Consider the following 26174-nt stretch of genomic DNA (forward strand, 5'->3'; position numbering starts at 1 on the left):
TCAAACCTGATGCTACCTGAGCCTGATGAGCCATACATTAAATTCATTTTTATGAGCCCAAGCCCAAAAAAGCCCAAATGATTGTGCCGTTATCAATACATATGATATAGGGTACTGCATATTACGCACGACAGAAAAACATAAGCCTGTAGATGTAGCTAGCTATATGCTCTCTAGGTTAAATAAATTAAACTAGCTCCAGTAGGCTCATCTTTTTTTAGTGTAAACTGTATTACTGTATTGTATGGACTGGAATTACGCACATTGTTCAAACCATGATAAAGCTGGGAGGAGAACATTGGAATCTGGTGCAGCACATGTGGCCTACAAAGTTACAAGTATAGGCTAGCGAATTTGATTTTAATTTTGAAATATAATGGGGCCTATTTCTATAATTAGTAGGCTGACGCATATATACAGTGCATTCGGAAAGTATTCAGACCCCTAGACCTTTTCCACATTTTGTTACTTTACAGCCTTATTCTAAAATGGATTAAATAAAACAATTTCCTCATCAATCTACACACAATACCCCATAATGACAAAGCGAAAACAGGTTTTTGGAAATATTTGCAAATGTATTAAAAATAAAAAGTGAAATACCTTATTTACATAAGTATTCAGACCCTTTGCTATGAGACTCTAAATTTAGCTCAGGTGCATCCTGTTTACATTGATCATCCTTGAGATGTTTCTACAACTTGATTGGAGTCCACCTGTGGTAAATTCAATTAATTGGACATGATTTGGAAAGGCACACACCTGTCTATTTAAGGTCCCACAGTTGACAGTGCATGTCAGAGCAAAAAGCAAGCCATGAGTGCGAAGGAATTGTCCGTAGAGCTCCGAGACAGGATTGTGTCGGCACAGATCTGGGGAAGGGTACCAAAAAATGTCTGCAGCATTGAAGGTCCCCAAGAACACAGTGGCCTCCATCATTCTTCAATGGAAGACGTTTGGAACCACCAAGACTCTTCCTAGAGCTGGCCACCTGGCTAAACTGAGCAATCGGGGGAGAAGGGCCTGTGGAGATCCTCTGTGGAGGATGGGAGAGCCTTCCAGAAGGACCACCATCTCTGCAGCACTCCACCAATCATGCCTTTTTGGTAGAGTGGCCAGACGGAAGCCACTCCTCAGTAGGCACATGACAGCCCGCTTGGAGTTTGCCAAAAGGCAAACCATGAGAAACAAGATTCTCTGGTCTGATGATTGAACTCTTTGGCCTGAATGCCAAGCATCACGTCTGGAGGAAACCTGGCACCATCCCTACGGTGAAGCATGGTGGTGGCAGCATCATGCTGTGGTAATATTTTTCAGCGGCAGGGACTGGGAGACTAGTCAGGATCGAGGGAAAGATGAACGGAGCAAAGTACAGAGAAATTGATGAAAACCTTCGCCCCAGTCCGAGGTCCTGAGCGCTCAGGAGCAGGTTAACATTCCAACAGGACAACGACCCTAAGCACACAGCCAAGACAACGCAGGAGTGGCTTCGGGATAAGTCTCTGAATGTCCTTGAGTGGCCCAGCCAGAGCACGGACTTGAACCCGATCGAACATCTTTGGAGGTGCCAGACCTGGAAATAGCTGTGCAGCGACGTTCCCGCCATTCAACCCTAGTCTGTAAGTGTGTCTGCCTGTCCCTGGCTGTGTCCCAAATTGGACGCTATTACCTATGGCCCTAGTCAATATTAGTGCACTATATAGGGAATAGGGTGCTATTTGGGACACAGACCCCTGTGTATGAAAAATGTATGCACTCACTAACTGTAAGTCGCTCTGGATAAGAGCGTCTGGTAAATGTAAAATGTAGATGGACTGGGCTGTGAGTGAATGTAAGGGTGCTGTTGACATGCAGCATGGCTGTCAGAGCATAGACAAGGACAGGCTGGGTTGGGTCAGTCTATTCTGGGTGCTGAGTCAGACAACACTGCTGCTATATTTAGCCCCCAGACTGCTGGGTTTGGCTCTAATGCTCCTCCAGAGATGGCCTGGCAGTGGCACTCCCATGGGACTAGGCTGCCGACATAGCATGTGTAATGGCCGTAAATAAGGACTTGGGCTCAGCAGTAATATTTGTGTACTGTATACACAATGCACACACACTCACATGCGCTCTCTCACCCTCTCTTCTCTCTCTCTTTCACTCACACACACTAATTTATGCTATGTCATCCTTTACTTGTCAGTGTTTTGCTGATTTGAAGTAAAATCCCTTGACTTTGCTGCTGTTCTGTTTCACGAGGGCCCTCTTTCATTCCTTCCGTTATCAATCCAACGACAAGTGATGGAAAAAAATATTAATGGATAATCGCTTTCTATGTCCTCCACTTTGGCTCAAGGCAAGGGCTTTACGTGACACACACACACAGACATGCCCTCTGTCAAACTTTTTCCTGGCAGTCGGAGTCCGTGTGATTGTGATGATACAGCATGACATCACAAACGGTCTTACGGTGTCGATTACTGTCATTACTCCTCATCACCATGCTAGTATCTGTCACTGTGAAGCACTCAGAAACCAAGATGACAGTGAATACAATCATTTTCCCTCTCTTAAAGGGGAATAACGACACATTTCGAAAATGTGTATGTACCTTAATCCCTCTGACGCGTTGTTGGACTGTCTGTCAAAATGTGCACCTCTCTGACTCAGCAAGACTAACCTCGCTCTCCCGAACACCAGCCTCTCTATGTCCCTGACTTGAAAGTCTGGAAAAGCTGGTTTGATGTGTCAGCACGAAGCGACGATAATGAAGGGGCTCTGCCCTCAAGACTTCAAGGCGACACCCAACGCTGGTTGGATATCCCCGTTTCTAATTGAACGAATCATGATGTATTGTTTTACGTAGGATCGCCCTTCCGCTTCCAGCCAGCCTTTCCGGCATAAGCAAGCACACACAGTAGCTAGCTAGAACCTTTTGGAGTTCGGACATCGTTTGCCAGTCACGTAATGAATAGGCCGCAAAAATCATCACACACATTTTCTAAATGTTATAACAACCCTTCTACACTAGGCAACTGCAACCTGATAAACGTTATGATCTTGTGGCTAGCAAGTAGCAACGAACGTTAGCTAGCACAGCTAACGTTAGCTAGCTTTGTTCAGCCAATAGAAATAAACTTTAGCTTGCTTGCTATCAACTCGAAATCGGCAAGCTAGTCAAATGCATGATTTTTGTTATAAATTAACTAGTTAGCTACTTATATGCTGAACATTTCCTTACCCCACTGAAGTTATTCATTTTCCTTATTGGATGTCTTCTGTATACATAGTAGGGAAATGATATGAATCACCCATGCATTCCAGCTAGCTACTACTGTACTACCCATGTTCACTTCTGGCAAGTTTCCTCCCTGCCACTTAATTTTGCAATGCATGAACATAAAGTACCCTAAACATTAATAGATCATAGTCTGGCCCAAAAAGATCAGACTACAGCAAGTATGACCAACAAAACCAAAAGAGATATGAATCTTTCAAGTCAACCTAAAATGTCTGTCTAATGCAACATTTAGGAATGTAAAGATAAAAACAGTGTGCAAAATTAACTATATATTTTACAGGATAATATAATGCATGAAGCAAACGTGGAATGACTTTGAAGTGTGAATGTAGCGTGAAGGTCTCTTTCAGCCCTCTCTACCCTGGTGCAGTGGAACAATTCTTAGTAGTATGATTCTGATTCTGGATAGTTGAACTCCTGTAAATAGTGAAAGGATATTTTAGAAGTCTATGGGACATTTTTCCAACTACAACATTGTAAAACACTCACAGTGGGCTATGACTTTTTCCAACTGTCTTGGGTCTCTGAGCTTTTCCGTTGTCTGTCATCCACAACATCCTCTTGCAGGTACTACATTAATATCATCTGCGTCCTACGGCAGTAGAAGTTGAGAGAAGGGGGGGGGGAAAGAGCGGGTGGGGTTAAAATGTACAGGGTGTGCTGGGGGTCATGATGCCTATGCTGAAGGGCAAGTGGGCATGCATCGCCACAGACACCTACATGGTCTGTTTAGTTAAACCACCTCTGCCACTACTTCTTGCAGTACTTGAGGAACACCTTGTTTCCATAAACCATTCCATAGACATTCCCTTCCTATACCAGACTATATAGTCGCTCTCGCTTTGTGTGTATGTACAGTGCATTCAGAAAGTATTCAGACCTCTTCCCTTTTTCCACATTTTGTTATGTTACAGCCTTATTCTAAAATTGATTAAATAAAAAAAATTCCTCATCAATCTACACACACTACCCCATAATGACAAGGCAAAAACCAGGTTTTTAGAAATCTTTGCAAATGTGTCGAGGCACAGATCTGGGGAAGGGTACCAAAAACATTTTCAAAAGTTTTTCAGCGGCAGGGACTGGGAGACTAGTCAGGATCAAGGGAAAGATGAACGGAGCAAAGTACAGAGATCCTTGATGAAAACCTGCTCCAGAGCGCTCAGGACTTCAGACTGGGGTGAAGGTTCACCTTCCAACAGGACAACGACCCTAAGCACACAGCCAAGACAATGCAGGAGTGGCTTCGGGACAAGTCTCTGAATGTCCTTGACTGGCCCAGCCAGAGCCCGGACTTGAACCCGATCGAACATCGCTGAAGAGACCTGAAAATAGCTGTGCAATGACGCTCCCCATCCAACCTGACAGAGCTTGAGAGGATCTGCAGAGAAGAATAGGAGAAACTCCCCAAATACAGGTGTGCCAAGCTTGTAGCGTCAAACCCAAGAAGACTTAAGGCTGTAATTGCAATAATTGTGACATTTCTGTTTTTTTTATTAATGTGCACAAATTTCTAAAAACTTGTTTTTGCTTTGTCATTATGGGGTATTGTGTGTAGATTGATGAGGAATTTGGGGAAAAAAACAATTTATTCAATTTTAGAATAAGGCTGTAACGTAACAAAATGTTGAAAAAGTCAAGGGGTCTGAATACCTTCTGAATGCGATGTATATTGCTTCTCATGTCTGTCACTCAAATAATGTTGCCTTATACCACTTTTGAACTTCGTGCTCATGTATAGTAACCTCATCCTTCAAAGAATGCAGTTTTCCAAGCTTGCTGAAACTCTTCCGAAAGGCATGTTTTCATTTTGAGCCCTGACCCCTATAGAAAGATACTGTTTTTAGAGTGCTGACTGTGATACAAAGTAGGCTATAGATTCTTAATTCCCATCCTCATTCAGAATAAATGTGTAATTGGTAACAATAGAAACATATGTTGTGTGGGGTTCCCATAGTTTAATGCAGTAAAAGTACACTGAACAAAAATATAAACGCAACATGCAACAATTTCAAAGATTTTACTGACTGCTTATGTTGCAAAATTTGATTTTTTTTTTTTATTTTTTTTTTTATACATTGGATAGAAGTAGACACAGAGCTACAAATTGGTATATCATACACTGCATTTAAGGGTACAATGGGAAAGTAATTCTGCTTTGAAAGTTGATAAACTTGTAATCTCACTTTTGAGAAAATGGCCTTGGTACCTACTGAAGAGCTCTTCTTTGTCTACACCCATTCAGCATCGTTCACACCCTTTTAAGCCTTAGCCCCACCCATCTAGTTTCGTTCTCGGATCGTTCAGAGTGCACACTTGATGCTCTGGCCGATGAGTAGGGTTGATCTGAGCATTCTGACCTCACAACGTCAGTCAAGCACCCAAGCTAACTGGCTAACATTGGCTAGCTTGCTAGTTCTTTCCAGACACAAAATTGGGATTATGGTTCATTGTTTACCTCTGGATAACATGAAAACAGCCTAAGCTGTTTTCATGTTATCCAGAGCGTTGGTGACTGTAACTGTGCTGCTTGCAACAATTGAATTACACCTTTTTGCCGACGTTTAAGGACACCGGCCATATTCAACGGGTGTTGTGCGTTCGTAAATTCATCAGTTATTCTGCGCTCTGGTATACTCAGACTGAATTTACGAACGCACCCAAAATGGTTACTTGCATAGTGGAGTCTTTTGTTAAGACATGTAGCTAGCTAACGTTAGCTAGCTAGTTAAACAATGAACCATAATCCCAACTCTTGACTTTACTACCCTGCATGAATCTGCTGGTAGCTAACCAACCAGGTTCAATGTTGGCAAGCAAATGGCTCTGAGATACGAATAATAAGATCATACACGTAACGTTAGCTAGGGAGCCAGCCAGCCAACGTTAGCTAGCTAGCTAACAGTACACTTTAACTTGAAATGAAACCACTTTCTGTCAAAATTAGAAACGTGTAATATCTGAAAATGTAGCTAGCTAGACTGTCTTACCCGTATACATCATGGATGGACACGTCGCCCGTTCACGGATGCCATAGTTGCCCTTAGTTTGAAGATGTAATCTGGAGACAGGTGTTTTCTCCATCTCTTTAGCTGTCATACTCTAATTCCACTGATTTCAAAACTTGATCCTCCAGAATTAGGAGAGCAACACTTATGCAGCTCTACTACACGATACATAAAAACAATAAAGCTGCGTTAGACAGGATTACCTATTCAAATAGACAGAAGCATGCTATATGGCAGACCGATCTGAACTCCTCTCTCGGCATGTCCAGCCCACTCATTATCTCAGTCAATCATGGCTAGTGGGAAGGTTGGTGTCTTTTTCTGTGGCTTAACCAACTAGGCTCGTAATTTTAACAATTTTATTCGTATTTACAGATGGCATACACGTTTGTTATTAAGGCACATGAAAGTTCACATGTTCCAGGAGGCATTTCTGCCAAAAAACACATTTTGATAGAAAAACAAAGTTTACGTTCAAATGGCTCTCCTGTGAAGTAGTGACCCGCGACATATGCCTAGTTTCCAGAAACTAGTCACATTTAAAGGAAATCAGTCAATTGAAATAAATTCATTAGGCCCTAATCTATGGATTTCACATGACTGGGAATACAGATATGCGTCTGTTGGTCACAGATACCTTTTTCAAAAAGGTAGGGGTGTTGATCAGAAAACCAGTCTGTATCGGGTGTGACCCCCATTTGCCTCATGCAGCGCAACACATTTCCTTCGTATAGAGTTGATCAGGCTGTTGATTGTGGCCAGTGGAATGATGTCCCACTCTTCAATGGCTGTGCGAAGTTGCTGGATATTGGCGAGAACTAGAACGCGCTGTCGTACACATCGATCCAGAGCATCGCAAACATGCTCAATTGGTGACGTGTCTGGTGAGTATGCAGGCCATGGAAGAACTGGGACATTTTCAGCTTCCAGGAATTGTGTACAGAGCCTTGCGACATGGGACCGTGCATTATCATGCTGAAGCATGAGGTAATGGCGGTCGATGAATGGCACAACAATGGTCCTCAGGATCTCATCACGGTATCTCTGTGCATTCAAATTGCCGTTGATGAAATGCAATTGTGTTTGTTGTCTGTAGCTTATGCCTACCCATACCATAACCCCACCACCACCATGGGGCACTCTGTTAACAGCGTTGACATCAGCAAACCGCTCGCCCACATGACGCCGGTACAGTTGAAACCGGGATTCTTCAGCGATGCGCACACTTCTCCAGCATGCCAGTGGCCATCGACGATGAGCATTTGCCCACTGAAGGTGGTTACGACGCCGAACTGCAGTCAGGTAAAGACCCTGGTGAGGACGACGAGCACGCAGATGAGCTTCCCTGAGACGGTTTGTGACAGTTTGTGCAGGAATTCTTTGGTTGTGCAAACCCACAGTTTCATCAGCTGTCCGGGTGGATGGTCTCAGACGATCACGCAGGTGAAGAAGCCGTATGTGGAGGTCCTGGGCTGGCGTGGGTACACGTGGTCTGCAGTTTGGAGGCGGCTTATGGTAGAGAAATGAACATTACGTTCTCTGGCAACAGCTTTGGTGGACATTATTGCAGTCCGCATGCCAATTGCACACTCCCTCAACTAAAGCAGTCTGTGGCATTGTGTTGTTACAAAACTGCACATTTTAGTGGCCTTTTATTGTCCCCAGCACTAGGTGCACCTGTGTAATGATCGTGCTGTTTAGTCAGCTTCTTTATGCCACACATGTCAGGTGGATGGATTATCTTGGCAAAGGAGAAATGCTCACTAACGGGGAAGTAAACACATGTTTCCACAAAATTTGAGTTTTTTGTGCTTATGGAACATTTCTGGGATGTTTTTCAGCTTGTGAAACATGGGACCAACACTTTACATGCTGGGTTAATATTTTTGTTCAGTGTACTTTCTGTAGTGCCTCATTCATCCCTTATGCTGCCTGTAACCCAGTCAATTATGATGCAGTTGTATCACTTTATTTGTCTTCAGGCCTATCATTCAAACATTTAATAAAAACAACCATTTACTCATTACGTTTGTGCAAATACAAAACTTTCAATCATTCACTGGTGTGTCATCACTAGAATTCCCATGCCGACATTACATGTATCCATCGCAGTGCCATTCTATATCGTTGTAGTACAGTTCTAGGTCATTGTACATACCATTTGTAGGTCATATGGACTTAATCCACAACGATTAAGGACTGAGGCCAACACAGCTCTCCCAGTCTTCACCAACCAGCTCGCTGGACTCCCGAAGACAATGTTGCATATACCCTCCCATTTACATAATTTAGCAGACGCTCTTATCCAGAGCGACTTACAAATTGGTGCATTCAACTTATTATAGCCAGTGGGACAACCACCTTTAAAAAAATAAATAAAATAAAAAACATGTGTGGGGGAAGAAGGATTACTTTATACTATTCCAGGTATTCCTTAAAGAGGTAGGGTTTCAAGTGTCTCCGGAAGGCGGTCAGTGACTCCGCTGTCCTGGCGTCGTGGGGGAGCTTGTTCCACCATTGGGGTGCCAGAGCAGCGAATAGCTTTGACTGGGCTGAGCGGGAACTGTGCTTCCGTAGAGGTAGGGGGGCTAGCAGGTCAGAGGTGGATGAACGTAGTGCCCTCGTTTGGGTGTAGGGTCTGATCAGAGCCTGAAGGTAAGGTGGTGCCGTTCCCCTCACAGCTCCGTAGGCAAGCACCATGCTCTTGTAGTAGATGCAAGCCTCAACTGGTAGCCAGTGGAGTGTGCGGAGGAGCGGGGTGACATGAGAGAACTTGGGAAGGTTGAACACCAGACAGGCTGCAGCGTTCTGGATAAGTTGTAGGGGTTTAATGGCACAGGCAGGGAGCCCAGCCAACAGTGAGTTGCAGTAATCCAGACGGGAGATGACAAGTGCCTGGATTAGGACCTGTGCCGCTTTCTGTGTGAGGTAGGGTCGTACTCTGCAAATGTTGTAGAGCATGAACCTGCAGGATCGGATCACCGCTTTGATGTTAGCGGAGAACGACAGGGTGTTGTCCAGGGTCACGCCAAGGTTCTTTGCACTCTGGGAGGAGGACACAACGGAGTTGTCAACTGTGATGGCGAGATCATGGAGTTGGCAGTCCTTCCCTGGGAGGAAGAGCAGCTCCGTCTTGCCGAGGTTCAGCTTGAGGTGGTGATCCGACATCCACACTGATATGTCTGCCAGACATGCAGAGATGCGATTCGCCACCTGGTTATCAGAAGGGGGAAAGGAGAAAATGTAGTGTGTCGTCTGTGTAGCAATGATAGGAGAGACCATGTGAGGATATGACAGAGCCAAGTGACTTGGTGTATAGAGGGAATAGGAGAGGGTCTAGAACTGAGCCCTGGGGGACACCAGTGGTGAGAGCACGTGGTGCGGAGACAGACTCTCGCCACGCCACTTGGTAGGAGCGACCTGTCAGGTAGGACGCAATCCAAGAGTGAGCAGCGGCGGAGATGCCCAACTCGGAGAGGGTGGAGAGGAGGATCTGATGGTTCACAGTATCAAAGGCAGCGGATAGGTCTAGAAGGATAAGAGCAGAGGAGAGAGTTAGCTTTAGCAGTGCGGAGAGCCTCCGTGACATAGAGAAGAGCAGTCTCAGTTGAATGAGCTGTCTTGAAACCTGACTGGTTTGGATCAAGAAGGTCATTCTGAGAGAGATAGCAGGAGAGTTGGCTAGAGACGGCATGCTCAAGAGTTTTGGAGAGAAAAGAAGGGATACTGGTCTGTAGTTGTTGACATCGGAGGAATCGAGTGTAGGTTTTTTGAGGGGTGCAACTCTCGCTCTCTTGAAGACTGAAGGGACATGGCCAGCGGTCAAGGATGAGTTAATAAGCGAGGTGAGGTAAGGGAGAAGGTCTCCGGAAATGGTCTGGAGAAGAGAGGAGGGGATAGGGTCAAGCGGGCAGGTTGTTGGGTGGCCTGCCATCACAAGTCGCAAGATTTCATCTGGAGAGAGAGGGGAGAAAGAAGTCAAAGCATAGGGTAGGGCAGTGTGAGCAGGACCAGCGGTGTCATTTGACTTAATAAATGAGGATCGGATGTCGTCAACCTTTTCAAAATGGTTGAAGTCATCCACAGAGAGGGAGGGGGGAGGAGGAGGAGGAGGATTCAGCAGGGAGGAGAAGGTGGCAAAGAGCTTCCTAGGGTTAGAGGCAGAGGCTTGAAATTTAGAGTTGTAGAAAGTGGCTTTAGCAGCGGAAACTGAGGAAGAGAATGTAGAGAGGAGGGAGTGAAAAGATGACAGGTCCGCAGGGAGTCTAGTTTTCCTCCATTTCCACTCGGCTGCCAGGGCCCTCTTCTGTGAGCTCGCAATGAGTCGTCAAGCCACGGAGCAGGAGGGGAGGACCGAGCCGGCTGGGAGGATAGGGGACATAGAGAGTCAAAAGATGCAGAAAGGGAGGAGAGGAGGGTTGAGGAGGCAGAATCAGGAGATTGGAGGGAGAAGGATTTAGCAGAGGGAAGAGATGATAGGATGGAAGAGGAGAGTAGCGGAAGAGAGAGAGCGAAGGTTGCGACGGCACATTACCATCTGAGTAGGGGCAGAGTGAGAAGTGTTGGAGGAGAGCGAGAGAGAAAAGGATACAAAGTAGTGGTCGGAGACTTGGAGGGGAGTTGCAGTGAGATTAGTAGAACAGCATCTAGTAAAGATGAGGTCAAGCGTATTGCCTGCCTTGTGAGTATGGGGGGATGGTGAGAGGGTGAGGTCAAAAGAGGAAAGAAGTGGAAAGGAGGAGGCAGAGAGAAATGAGTCAAAGGTAGACGTAGGGAGGTTAAAGTCACCCAGAACTGTGAGGGGTGAGCCATCCTCAGGAAAGGAACTTATCAAGGCGTCTAGCTCATTGATGAACTGGAGGGCGATAAATGACAAGGATGTTAAGCTTGAATGGGCTAGTGACTGTGACAGCATGGAATTCAAATGAGGAGAGAGAATGTCCACTTGGGAGAGATGAGGATTCCTGTGCCACCGCCGCGCTGACCAAAAGAGCAGTAGGAGTAGCAGTGCTTTCTGTGGTAATCCCTCACTTGCGCTTCACTGAAACACTCAAATATAACTCTCCCAACTTCCAATATAGCATTCTTGTCTTCCTCCACAACCACCGCTCTGAGACCCAGGGCTGTTGCCTCGCGGGTTTGGTCATCCTTCCGCCACAGCTTTTAGCGGGGACATGACTGTCTGAATTGGAGGCTGTTTTCCTATCTTCTTGAAGATGAGAACTAGCTAGCTAACTGGTAAATGAGGCTTTCCCCCAAAAACCGCCAATACATTCTGCCTTCGCACAAAGGCTTGAAATGCTTAAAGTTGCTCCTATTTTAATTCAATCTCTAAGTTGGTTGTTGCTATATGGCTTTATCTCCTTTTTTAGAACGCTCCATCAGTTTCTCCCCACAGTTTTAGTTAGCTAGCCTTTAGCTTGGCTTGTTTACTTCGAGTGGGGGCGTAGCAAATTGACGAGGGAGCATGGAGGGCGTTGCGCATGCAAATAGCGTGTATATGAGAACAAATCTAAAGGCTATTTGAGCTAACCTCCCCTTTTACAAGCCGGAGTTACCAGACCAGTGAGTCACAGCTCACTGTGTAGTCATGCATCAGAGCTAGAGCGAGAGCTACGTCACAGGGTTATACGGCCTCCCATTCACTGCAGCACTAGATAGAACTTTGTGGAATAGCTAAAATCTACAAAAAATATCAACATTCTGTCCAGTCGATTTGAGATATGGCATATACATTTGTTATTACATTTAGGTCGTGGGTTCACAATTTGACCTTTTCTGAGATCTCTGCCAAGCAAGAATACAGCAGCCAGCTCATGCAACACATGCATGTGGGGGCTTCTCACAAGCACAACACACTAGCAATTTTCAAAATAGCCTACATCAGACTTTAGCACGTCACCCAACACAATACACCTTTTACTATGTTGTCAGAAGCATCATCAGACCTTTTGGAAGTAGCCTATTTAATTTCTCTCTTTCAATGCTCTGGAAACCAAGCAGAAAATGCTGTTCTCTAAAGATGGCATCGTAGCCACACAAATACATTAGAAGATAATTGTCGATCTGATCAGAAACACGGCGCTCACAACCTTTATCTCCTAAATTATGTTGATAGTGTATTTTCTTTGAATTTTGGAATATATATTATGCAATAGGCTATGTTTTTACCAGGTTTGAGTCCCGTGCGTGAAACAACGAGCTCGAGAAAATTTATACTGAACCCACATTTTAGATAAAATATCTGCCTACCTTTCTTTCATGTCAACCATCCATCCAAATCAAATAACTCCATGTCTGCCTATTTGTCTTTATAGAATTTCACATAGCCTGTTCCATGATATGAGGTAATCCAATGAGCAACACTGCAGCTGTTGATTGCAGTGATCATCATTCATTACGTATGCTATATACAGTATAATCAATGCACTACTTTCAAGGAGTAGGGTATTTGATGCAAACATAGGCTATAAGAATACTTTTCAATTTTTATAAAATTAGACTACATTATCACGTTCTCTTGCTCGCTCGAGGAAGGCAATTTAGCCCTGGCTTGCAAACTAAGTCCTCTGCATCATTTTGTTAAATGTAGGCTAATAATACATGTAATAATTGCATATTTGATCTACCTCAATGAAAACTTGGACAGTGAGCATAAATCGCATTTTGATAGCCTAGGTACTGATGTATGCATCTATCTATTATATCTGCAACATATACATTTATTTATTTACAAGAACAAGTTCGCTGTCAGCTGGCTACTGTAGGGAAGATGACAGAGAATACAATCATTTTCTCTATCATATACCATATTGATTGTCTTATCCAGTGCGACTTACAGTCTATCTGCTAAATTACCAAAATATTCACAACACCAGCTTTGAAAATAAAATAAATCACGTTGCCCAAAGAAAACCATCACAACGATAGTAGAAAACTACCATTACATCATTAGATATCGGCAGCATTTTCCTGTTTGACCCGAGGACTCTGTCAGTGTTATCAGCTCTGCTTGCTTTTCCATCTCCAAGAGGGATGGAGCATGTAATGACTTTTATCTGCGCCGGGCCCCAGATGGCCCCGAGACACCTTCTTTATTACCTCACGGATCCCACCTGAAATTGGATGTTTCAACTGGTCAGATACCACCGGTGACCTGCTGTGCTATTTATAATGATTATGTTCCCCGCTCCCTTCGAACAAGTGGCCAAACGGCCTGTCCTGAAGGGGAGGAGGGGAGAGGGCGACCGAGAGGCAGAGAGAGAGGATGGCCGCCGCGGAGAGAAGAGATGCAACAGAGCAGACGAGACCGTATTAGAGATGCCATTCAGAAATCAACCTTAATATTTCAAGATAATTAGGAATTGATTTTCCTCAGTCGATTATGCAGGCTGGCTTTGCTATTCACGGTCTCTTCCCTCCCATCCTGCAGTCTTTGGTCTTGTCATCCGTCCTAAATGGTACCCTATTTCCTATATAGTGAACTGCTGTTTTGACCAGTACCCTATGGGCCCTGGTCAAAAATAGTGCACTATGTAGTGAGTAAGGTGCCATTTGGGACGGAGACCTGGTGTCATCAGTCCTTGCTCTTTGTGGAGGTCTGAAGGAATCTGGTGAAAACCTATTACAGACCACAGAAACCTGAGGATTAAGCATGCTGCATCTGCCAAAACTCTTCATGGCCATGCTGATTTGATTATAGATCATGCACACTTTAGCTAAGATGTCTTTGAGACTTACATTACCCTGTGTCTGGCCTGGTATTATGTCTCAGTAACCAACACCTCATTTAAGGTCTTCCTAGTGCCTACCCTCTTGTTTTTTGGTAGCTGTCATTTTGTTCTTAGTAAATGAGCCGCAGTGAGAGATGGTGGCACTGGCAGCAGCGCCTGATTTTAGGTCTAAGCCTACTGAAGTGATAGCAGGATTAAGCCATGCCTCCTCCATCCTTATCCATATTGATAATCAGCTGCAGTCATTTAGTATTTAAACCCCTAGAGTCGATGTCTGCACCCCCGCGGAAATCACATTAGCATAATAAAAAAAATCCCCATAAAGATCTGACAGTTGAAGCTAGAGATCTGTTTTTTTGCAGTCCACCACATCAGCCGATGTCGCACTTCCGCATCTGCGGTGAAAGGTGACAGAGCTAGAGCGGTGTTTGTCAGACCATGCGACATCCCGAAAATCGGTTTTCTCACAAAATCGTCTGTAGTGTCCAAACGGTTTGGCCTACACAAACTATTATGGAAAGAACACGATAGTGTTCTTTGTTTTGCTCTATGACACCCACAATCGTCTTGGGACTCGTCTGATCTGCCTACTTCTGTCTGTAGCGTCCGAACAGTTTGGGCTAAACACAAATATGACCCCTTTGTATTAAGGTAAGACTCTCACGAACACATACTGTACATGTCGGTTGTTTTGCTCTAGGACGCCCACAGGCTTCGACTCGTCTGAAGGTCCCCCGGTACCAGTTGAAAAAATTTATGGAAGTACATATGGAGACTGTTTAGTGAAAAATATAAGGGGTTAAATACATGTTTTAAAAAAATAATAAAAATGTTTCCTGATCTTTCTCTCAGATATAGGACAGACACTTCAGAATAAACTTCCTTTAGGGTTTTTGGGGGGTACTATCTGTTCCATGTAGTGAATCTGTTATTCAATGTGTTTGTATGGGCTAATAGCAGTAAGGCCAAATACACATTTTCATCAAATATTGTTTTATATATTTTGGGGGAATCAAGTAGAAAAAGGATCCTTGGTATGACCTTAAAACAATTCCATATAGCTTAGTAGAACCCCTTCCCCCGTCTTAGACAGGGCTTTTATGAGTTTAAAATGGAGAAAGAAAATCTACAGAGGAGCACTTTGAAGATGCTGGAACAGTCCACATTAACTTTTCCTCTGCAAACAAAACAAGTCATGAATAGGAAAATCGGACAACCCCATAGTAGAATAGTTGATCTATTTACCTAGTCGGCTTGTGTTATATGCGAGATAAATATTACTCTCGAGGCACATTCAAGTTACGAGTGCCGTAGGGAGGGAAACGTTCATTCTGACACAAAGGTCAATGCACAATAATCTTTGCAATCGTGGGGGAAACAGCAATTGTGATGGCCTCTGTTAAAAAGAAAGGGATCCCAGCTTTCCATTCCTACTTTATTTATTTCTCAACTCCTGGCGCGAATTGCACCATTTTTAAACCTTGAGTTTTCAGCTGCGGCATTGTTAAGCACGTTACCGCTCAGCAATGCGCTGTGAGTGCATAGGGGAGAGTGAGGCGAAATTTCACGGGTCAATTGTAGGGCAACTTGTTCTAAAACGCCACCCTACTTCAAAATACACTGCTCAAAAAAATAAAGGGAACACTAAAATAACACATCCTAGATCTGAATTAATGAAATAATCTTATTAAATACTTTTTTCTTTACATAGTTGAATGTGCTGACAACAAAATCACACAAAAATTATCAATGGAAATCAAATTTATCAACCCATGGAGGTCTGGATTTGGAATCACCCTCAAACTTAGTGGAAAACCACACTACAGGCTGATCCAACTTTGATGTAATGTCCTTAAAACAAGTCAAAATGAGGCTCAGCAGTGTGTGTGGCCTCCACGTGCCTGTATGACCTCCCTACAACGCCTGGGCATGCTCCTGATGAGGTGGCGGATGGTCTCCTGAGGGATCTCCTCCCAGACCTGGACTAAAGCATCCGCCAACTCCTGGACAGTCTGTGGTGCAACGTGGCGTTGGTGGATGGAGCGAGACATGATGTCCCAGATGTGCTCAATTGGATTCAGGTCTGGGGAACGGGCGGGCCAGTCCATAGCATCAATGCCTTCCTCTTGCAGGAACTGCTGACACACTCCAGCCACATGAGGTCTAGCATTGTCTTGCATTAGGAGGAACCCAGGGCCAACCGCACCAGCATATGGTCTCACAAGGGGTCTGAGGATCTCATCTCGGTACCTAATGGCAGTCAGGCTACCTCTGGCGAGCACATGGAGGGCTGTGCGGCCCCCCAAAGAAATGCCACCCCACACCATGACTGACCCACCGCCAAACCGGTCATGCTGGAGGATGTTGCAGGCAGCAGAACGTTCTCCACGGCGTCTCCAGACTCTGTCAGGTCTGTCACATGTGCTCAGTGTGAACCTGCTTTCATCTGTGAAGAGCACAGGGCGCCAGTGGCGAATTTGCCATTCTTGGTGTTCTCTGGCAAATGCTAAACGTCCTGCACGGTGTTGGGCTGTAAGCACAACCCCCACCTGTGGACGTCGGGCCCTCAAACCACCCTCATGGAGTCTGTTTCTGACCGTTTGAGCAGACACATGCACATTTGTGGCCTGATGGAGGTCATTTTGCAGGGCTCTGGTAGTGCTCCTCCTGCTCCTCCTTGCACAAAGGCGGAGGTAGCAGTCCTGCTGCTGGGTTGTTGCCCTCCTACGGCCTCCTCCACGTCTCCTGATGTACTGGCCTGTCTCCTGGTAGCGCCTCCATGCTCTGGACACTACGCTGACAGACACAGCAAACCTTCTTGCCACAGCTCTCATTGATGTGCCATCCTGGATGAGCTGCACTACCTGAGCCACTTGTGTGGGTTGTAGACTCCGTCTCATGCTACCACTAGAGTGAAAGCACCGCCAGCATTCAAAAGTGACCAAAACATCAGCCAGGAAGCATAGGAACTGAGAAGTGGTCTGTGGTCACCACCTGCAAAACCAGTCCTTTATTGGGGGTGTCTTGCTAATTGCCTATAAAATGTTGTCTATTCCATTTGCACAACAGCATGTGAAATTTATTGTCAATCAGTGTTGCTTCCTAAGTTGACAGTTTGATTTCACAGAAGTGTGATTGACTTGGAGTTACATTGTGTTGTTTAAGTGTTCCCTTTATTTTTTTGAGCAGTGTATATTTTTGCGGAGTGACTTAAAAAATTGTGATGAGACAGAATTTTCGTTGAGCAAGAGTAGTTGGTGGGAAATGTTGGAAAATGTTGGTGGGAAAAAATTGTGACATGAAGTGGTTTCTGTGAGAAGTACAGGCACGGGGGTGTGTTACCCCGGGTGTGGGTTTACCCTAACAGGTAGGCCTACATTTATAGTCACTGTTTAATGCACGTTTTTTGGGACAGAAAATTAATCAATAGGATGCTAACTAGTTAAATGATCACATTGGGATCTAGCTAATGATTAGCCCAATAGGGTAAGTGCAGATGGGCAACCCTGTGCTTCAGCCTATTTATAGACATTATGCTGCATAATTTGGGCTACAGGTGATAATGCTTATTGCTAATAGCATACCTGATAATATAGCCTATGCATTGTCCAATATGTTAAAACCAATAAATGCTGTCAGCGTAATTGATTTATTACATATTTGGAGTAGATCGTCCATTTAAAAAAAATATGTCACCAGAACTGTCCGTACCCCCCCAATCCCCCCCCTTCCCCAAGAGAAAAAGACCGAACAGTAGTTCTGTTGACCGGCTTTACAGGACCCAGTTAATGTAGACCAACTCAGACAGAGAGTGGGGTTGCGTTACAATAATCTCCTTTCTCCCAAAGTGTGCACTTGTTCACTTCCCTTTTTATGAATTTGAAAGTAAATGACTGGTATAAGAAAAGTGGAAACTCCCTCTAGCCTCATATGCCTAGACCAATCCAATGCTTTTCAATGTATGGAGAGTATTGAACGAGTGCACACTCCTCAGAGGAAGGAGAGATTATTGGGGGGGGGACCAACTCCGGTGGAGAGAGGTACTCTTCATTTCTCACCACCGCTGCTGCCTGATACATCATTGAGATGCTCTTTGCCTGGCCAAGGCCTGTTAACACAACACAGGCTCTGAGTGAGAGGGACGAGCTAGGGGGATGTACAAGCTCCGAGAGGGAGAGCTGCAGTGAGCTAGGGGAGGTTGAGTTAGGCTCCCAGATATCAGTGTCTCGGTTCCAGAGTGATGAGCTCATGTGTGGAAAAACAGCCTCGCCGCCCTCAGGGCTTAAGGAGCTGACGGCTGGTTGGGCGATGAGCATTACGTACAGCTATTGGATTGTAAGATCGCTCATTGCTGCACTACAAGACATTTATTTTAATGGGCCTCCTCGTCGGTGTCCTCCCTTTCGATACAGTTGAATTACCATGTCCCAAATGGCACCCTATTCCCTATATAGGGCACTTATTTTTACCAAATCCCTATGGCTATATCCCTATGGGCCCTAGTCAAAAGTAGTGCACTATGTAGGGAACATGGTGCAATTGTGGACGCGCTCCCAGAAATGTATTTCGTATATGTCTCCTCCTCGGTGTCCTCTCGATGCAATCAAATAGCCATGTATCTGGGAGTTTGAGGCCTCTTATCGATCTGATCTAGTGGAATGCTGGTTTTTTACAGAAGAAAATGAAATCTACATATTGTGGAGCTTAAAGGGCAATTCCATCACTTTTCAACCTCATATTCATTATCTCCAGCACAATACCAGTGTCTACGTATGTGACAACGACGTATTAACGACGTATTTCTATGTTTTGTAGTAAAAAATATAGTTATACCCAATGACATTTAAAAACAATGGTTTTCAAACACTGAGATTCACGGTGACGTGGGGAGCAAGAAAATACCCTCCCTCTGGCTAAAAACCTTTGAAAATCACAGTGTAGGATTTAAGAACCTTTTCAACCACCGTTTTGTGCTGTTTTCACATACAGCTGTGTAAAAAATTAAGAGACCACTGCAAAATGATCAGTTTCTCTGGTTTTACTATTTATATGTATGTGTTTGGGTGAAAATAACATTTTATGATTATTCTATAAATTACTGACAACATTTCTCCCAAATTTCATTGTCATTTAGAGCATTTATTTGCAGAAAATGACAATTGGTCAAAATAACAAAAAATATGCAGTGTTGTCAGACCTCGAATAATGCAAAGAAAATAAGTTTGTTCATTTTTAAACAACACAATAGTAATGTTTTAACTTAGGAAGAGTTCAGAAATCAATATTTGGTGGAATAACCCTGATTTTCAATCACAGCTTTCATGCGTCTTGGCATGCTCTCCACCAGTCTTTCACATTGATGTTGGGTGACTTTATGCCACTCCTGGCGCAAAAATTCAAGCAGCTCGGCTTTGTTTGATGGCTTGTGACCATCCATCTTCCTCTTGATCACATTCCAGAAGTTTTCAATGGGGTTCAGGTCTGGAGATTGGGCTGGCCATGACAGGGTCTTGATCTGGTGGTCCTCCATCTACACCTTGATTGACCTGGCTGTGTGGCATGGCACATTGTCCTGCTGGAAAAACCAATCCTCAGAGTTGGGGAACAATGTCAGAGCAAAAGGAAGCAAGTTTTCTTCCAGGACAATCTTGTACATGGCTTGATTCATGTGTCCTTCACAAAGACAAATCTGCCCGATTCCAGCCTTGCTGAAGCACCCCCAGATCATCACTGATCCTCCACCAAATTTCACAGTGGGTGCGAGACACTGTGGCTTGTAGGCCTCTCCAGGTCTCCGTCTAACCATTAGACGACCAGGTTTTGGGCAAAGCTGAAAATTGGACTCATCAGAGAAGATGACCTTACTCCAGTCCTCTACAGTCCAATCCTTATGGTCTTTTGCAAACCTCAGCCTGGCTCTTCTTTGCTTCTCATTGATGAAGGGCTTTTTTCTAGCTTTGCACGACTTCAGCCCTGCCCCTAAGAGCCTGTTTCGAACCGTCCTCGCCGTGCACTTCACCCCAGCTGCCGTTTGCCATTCTTTTTGTAGGTCAGTACCTAATTCAGTAGAATGAGGTGAGCCTGTGTTGGAATTCAACAGACACTGGAATGGAATGGCTGTCAGTTAGAGATGCTGATTTAAGAAATATTTGCAGTGGTCTCTTAATTTTTTCCACAGCTGTATGTAGACACTGGTATAGTGACCCTTTTAAGGTCAGAAAATAGAAATAACCCAGCTATATTTCATTGATTGCTCTTAGGTGTGCCCCAAATGGCACCCTATCCCTTTTATAGGGCACTACTTTTTACCAGGGCCCATACGGCTCTGGTCAAAAGTAGTGCACAAAAGGGTATAGGGTGCCATTTGGGACAAAGGCATGGATTCCTCTCAGGTTTCATAGATCTGTGGTATTTTATATATTGACAAGGCTAGTGTTGTTGTGCTTGGCTTTTGCGTTGAATCATTGAGGGGGAGGCCCCTTTATCAATAACACAGAAATGTAAATAAACGTCTTTCAAGCTGAACTCCACCTCTAGCAGAAATGTTATGAATGTTATTTTTACTGATTTTTCTAGATGGTATGGTCTAGAATAGATATCTCTTGCTGTTCTGTACGTTGATCAAAAACCGCATTCTCATTTTCACCGCTGGTGGTTTAGGTGCATTAAAAAAAAAAAAAAAGGACTTGGACACATTGCTGCCTAATGTAAGTGCCTCCAGATGAGGCAGAAAGAGGGATGAGCCAATAACAGCTGTTCCCCAAAACATCTTACATAAGACTGTTCCAAACGACCGCGTGCAATGAAAGGAAGGAAGGAGGGAGAGGCTGTGGGTTCGTCCCAAATGACACCCTATTCCCTTTTTATAATGCACTACTTTTGGGCCCTGCTTAAAAGTAGTGCACTATCTTGGGAATAGGGTGCCATTTGGGACGCAGCTGCTGTGTATTATTGATGTCAACACAACATGAATGTCCCAAGGCTGGAAAGAGAGAAGAGAAACCCCCCCAGAGTCCTGCTCGTTACTTCTCACAGTGCTGTTAGTCAACCCCAGAGTCCTGCTCGTTACTTCTCACAGTGCTGTTAGGCAACCCCAGAGTCCTGCTCGTTACTTCTCACAGTGCTGTTAGGCAACCCCAGAGTCCTGCTCGTTACTTCTCACAGTGCTGTTAGGCAACCCCAGAGTCCTGCTCGTTACTTCTCACAGTGCTGTTAGGCAACCCCAGAGTCCTGCTCGTTACTTCTCACAGTGCTGTTAGTCAACCCCAGAGTCCTGCTCGTTACTTCTCACAGTGCTGTTAGTCAACCCCAGAGTCCTGCTCGTTACTTCTCACAGTGCTGTTAGGCAACCCCAGAGTCCTGCTCGTTACTTCTCACAGTGCTGTTAGGCAACCCCAGAGTCCTGCTCGTTACTTCTCACAGTGCTGTTAGTCAACCCCAGAGTCCTGCTCGTTACTTCTCACAGTGCTGTTAGTCAACCCCAGAGTCCTGCTCGTTACTTCTCACAGTGCTGTTAGTCAACCCCAGAGTCCTGCTCGTTACTTCTCACAGTGCTGTTAGGCAACCCCAGAGTCCTGCTCGTTACTTCTCACAGTGCTGTTAGGCAACCCCAGAGTCCTGCTCGTTACTTCTCACAGTGCTGTTAGTCAACCCCAGAGTCCTGCTCGTTACTTCTCACAGTGCTGTTAGTCAACCCCAGAGTCCTGCTCGTTACTTCTCACAGTGCTGTTAGTCAACCCCAGAGTCCTGCTCGTTACTTCTCACAGTGCTGTTAGTCAACCCCAGAGTCCTGCTCGTTACTTCTCACAGTGCTGTTAGTCAACCCCAGAGTCCTGCTCGTTACTTCTCACAGTGCTGTTAGTCAACCCCAGAGTCCTGCTCGTTACTTCTCACAGTGCTGTTAGTCAACCCCAGAGTCCTGCTCGTTACTTCTCACAGTGCTGTTAGTCAACCCCAGAGTCCTGCTCGTTACTTCTCACAGTGCTGTTAGTCAACCCCAGAGTCCTGCTCGTTACTTCTCACAGTGCTGTTAGTCAACCCCAGAGTCCTGCTCGTTACTTCTCACAGTGCTGTTAGTCAACCCCAGAGTCCTGCTCGTTACTTCTCACAGTGCTGTTAGTCAACCCCAGAGTCCTGCTCGTTACTTCTCACAGTGCTGTTAGTCAACCCCAGAGTCCTGCTCGTTACTTCTCACAGTGCTGTTAGTCAACCCCAGAGTCCTGCTCGTTACTTCTCACAGTGCTGTTAGTCAACCCCAGAGTCCTGCTCGTTACTTCTCACAGTGCTGTTAGTCAACCCCAGAGTCCTGCTCGTTACTTCTCACAGTGCTGTTAGTCAACCCCAGAGTCCTGCTCGTTACTTCTCACAGTGCTGTTAGTCAACCCCAGAGTCCTGCTCGTTACTTCTCACAGTGCTGTTAGTCAACCCCAGAGTCCTGCTCGTTACTTCTCACAGTGCTGTTAGTCAACCCCAGAGTCCTGCTCGTTACTTCTCACAGTGCTGTTAGTCAACCCCAGAGTCCTGCTCGTTACTTCTCACAGTGCTGTTAGTCAACCCCAGAGTCCTGCTCGTTACTTCTCACAGTGCTGTTAGTCAACCCCAGAGTCCTGCTCGTTACAGTGCTGTTAGTCAACCCCAGAGTCCTGCTCGTTACAGTGCTGTTAGTCAACCCCAGAGTCCTGCTCGTTACTTCTCACAGTGCTGTTAGGCAACCCCAGAGTCCTGCTCGTTACTTCTCACAGTGCTGTTAGTCAACCCCAGAGCCGAGGTAAATAACTTAGTTAGCGCACTTGGGACTGAGTGCAGATTTATTAGGCTAAAGGCCTATTTCACCAAGGTGATTTGTGAGTGTAGTTAATCCAATTCTGTTCTGATATGAATCGGGATTGGTGTTCTTTATTGAACGCTGATAAGATGGCTTAGTGATAGTGAACTAAAGGCCATTGGTTGAAAACGACTCGCAGAGCTGTGGACATTGACAGTGAGATGTTTTAAGGAGTATTTATATGATATCTGACTTCAGGTTTCCCTCACTGTCTCTCTCAGCAGATGGTAGCCCAGTATGGACAGCAGGGGCAGCAGGGTGGCACGGGTGGGTTCTGCCAGCCGCAGGGCCAGTCCCCGTACTTCAGCCCTCCCCAGCAACAGTCCGCCGCCCCCACACAGTCCCCCTACATGCAGCCACGCCCACCACCACAGCAGGTAAGACTACAACCCCCACAATGTGCCGCTCATGAAGAAGTTGAGCAGCAGTTTGTGAGAACTTGGGTTTGACTGACCTTTTCTGAAGCACTTATTTGGTGGTCCATGTCCTTGAGATTCCGGTGTGGGAGAGTGTAACCAAAGTAGTGTTCACTCTACAAGCATACATAATACACAAGTGGAGAGACTTTCCTTTTGGAGCGTTGGGTCTGATTGTGTAGGTTTCAAGTTCACTAGGATTGTCTGTTTTCATTTGTTAGCCAATGGACCTGGGTGGCCCCTGTTTATTCTAGCTAAATTAAAAAACTAAAAGAGCAATAAAACGAATTCTGTGCTGTAGTGTTCTCCAGAGATTAGAGTGGACTGGTATCTGTTCCATCTGCACTCCTCCTGTTCCATCCTCTCTCTGTATCTGCGTCCCAAATGGCACCCTATTTCTTCTTTTGACCAGAGTCCATAGAAACAATAGGGCTCTGATCAAAAGTAGTGCACTATATAGTGAATAGGGTTCCATTTGAGATGCAGACCCTGTATCTCATAAAGGGCCAGTGGCTTTAATGAAGTCTCTCTGGCTGTTACATTGAGTCAGCGATTTGGCTGCTCATGTTTTTGGGGTGGAGGCAGCAGGTCAGCCGCAGTCCTTTGCGTTCAGCGGAGCAGATAGTTACCTTTCAGGGAGTCCTTGGATGAAGGGAAAACCCTGACCCTTTTACCTGATTCACATAGGGTTTGCGGTATGTTGCCTGAAAAAAGAATTGGGCAATGTTTGTATGGTCCCATTTCAAACAACCAAATTTGTACCACATTCTTGTTGGCATTCACCTTTTATATAGCCATTGCTTAGCCACAACTGAGCAAGTTAGGGCGGCAGGTAGCTTAGTGGTTAAGAGCGTTGTGCCAGTAACCGAAAGGTCGCTGGTTCTAATCCCCGAGCCGACTAGGTGAAAAATCTGTCGATGTGCCCTTGAGCAAGGCACTTAATACCCTAATTGCTCCTGTAAGTTGCTCTGGATAAGAGCGTCTGCTAAATGACCTATTATTATTATTATTATTATTATTATTATAAGAGACAATCAACTTTGACCCTGTTGCGATCGTTGTCATGGTAACGTGAACTGACATCAAGCTCTAAATTCCTCAGACAGAAATGCACTGCTTTCAACTCTTCACATTCACAACAGTAAGTTTGCAGATCGCCATACTTGTAAATTGTAAATAATTACCTTGTAATGTGTTAATTTTACTGTTATGGTGAATAAAACGTTGGCTACAGTTTAACAAAATGTTGTTAGATATGTTCTGGTAACTATATGAGTTGGCTAGATAGCTAACAAGCTAGCAACAAACCAAAACATTGTCTAGAAAGTTGATAATAGATCAAGTAATGTTGCTATTTGGGCCAGGCTGCGATGTCATTCAGACTACCGTTTTTGTGTTTATACTTTTTCATAATGACAAGTTTGATGTCGGACAACAACAATGGAATGTTCATGATTTAATGCATACCGAAGACGGTAAGATGAAAGGGGATGTTTATACTGAGGTGTTGGCGAAAATAAAAGTACAGCCTTTGTCGATGGCAATACCTTTCAGATATAAAGAGAAGTTGGCGGAATGCTAAAGTTGATGGGTTTTTGTCTGTTCGAAAGGGATATTGGTGTAATACCTGGGGCTCATTTGATGAGAGAGCCTCTGAGAAGAAATACACAGCAAGCTAGGGAAGAGGGAGGGAGGGAGTGTATAGTGGTGCTGGCTGGATGGGATTTCCAGTGTGATATCTGAGGAGAGCGGTACACGCACGGCAGCGAGCTGTTCCGTCATATTGCTAAGCTTATTTTTATTCCCACACCCCTAACTGTATCATTTTCATTTTCTCTTAGATGACAACAGGATTGATAGAGAAAAACATTTTCAATTTCTGTCCGCTCCCACTGTTTTTGACAGGGAGGATAGGAAAAATAAGGAGGTGAAATGAAAGACTGTTGCCCTTGATTGCCACGGCTCCTGCTAGAACCACAGACCCAAGATGGCTGCCGGTGTGCTTGTTAGACCAGTGTTTACAGTGAAACTGGGGTTGTAATGATGAAGCTTGGCGGTTAACAACACAGAGAGCGTGAACTCTGTCAGGGGCCAGCAAACAAGACGAGGGGTCGCTTCTAAGTTATCTCCTTATAGGATCTCTACACGGTGTTCCAAAACACACATCCCAATCAGTATAGTGCGAGTGACGAAGAGCGTATCAGTGGCAGTCTGTACTGAGCTCTGTGTATTTCCCCTGTGATGCTGTCTCTCTCTTCCAACAGCCTTAATTAACTTTGTCTGTGTTGCCTTTGCGAGACAATGAGTCAGCGGACACCTTTGGAAACGGGTGTGTGTTTGATACTATGAAGCCCGGAGAAAGGAAAAGAAAGACGGGGAAAAAAGCTCCCCCCTCGGACATGGGTTTTCATTGATTAGGAGTGAGTGTGAATGCGTCCCAAATGTTACCCTATTCCCTAGAAGGTGCAGGGCTCTGGTCAGAAGTAGTGCACTATATAGGGAATATGGTGTCATTTGGAACGCATACTGTGTGCTGGGTAACTGCAGCCTGGCTGTTATGACTTATCTCTGTGAAAAGGGTCTCTACTGAGGGGAGTAGGAAAAATCCTCCGTCAAGCTAGCTGCAGAGGTCCAAGCCTTCTTCGGTATTTCACAGAGAATATTAATGCTACTCTCAGACAATCCAAGGAGCCTTTTATCAGCTGTTTTGGCGCTGGACTGGAGGTCACATTACACTCTGCAGGAAGGATGATTTTGGCCTTAAAGTTGGCTTTAAAGTAAAGAGTAGCTTTTCCCTCTCAGCTCCATTTGACTGGATATACAGTGCATTCGGAAAGTATTCAGACCCCTTGACTTTTTCCACATTTTGTTACGCTACAGCCTTATTCTAAAATTGATTAAATAAAAATG

The 26174-nt window shown here is 44.9% G+C and overlaps 1 protein-coding gene across 5 annotated transcripts in view; it reads left to right on the top strand.

The window, feature by feature from the left end:
• The window catches only part of LOC121549068 (AT-rich interactive domain-containing protein 1B), a 132230-nt gene that overhangs the window by 11749 nt on the left and 94307 nt on the right, over positions 1-26174 (top strand). For 3 of the 5 annotated variants that reach the window (XM_041860886.2, XM_041860888.2, XM_041860890.2), the window contains exon 3: positions 23070-23225. The exons of 1 other annotated variant lie outside the window; for it this stretch is intronic. In XM_041860886.2, coding sequence (XP_041716820.1) covers positions 23070-23225 — 156 coding nt within the window. The remainder of the gene's footprint in view (positions 1-23069; positions 23226-26174) is intronic. One more of the 5 variants, XM_041860887.2, reaches the window with a different exon arrangement.

This window comes from Coregonus clupeaformis, chromosome 33, assembly GCF_020615455.1.
Source record: "Coregonus clupeaformis isolate EN_2021a chromosome 33, ASM2061545v1, whole genome shotgun sequence".
Classification (NCBI taxonomy): domain Eukaryota; kingdom Metazoa; phylum Chordata; class Actinopteri; order Salmoniformes; family Salmonidae; genus Coregonus; species Coregonus clupeaformis.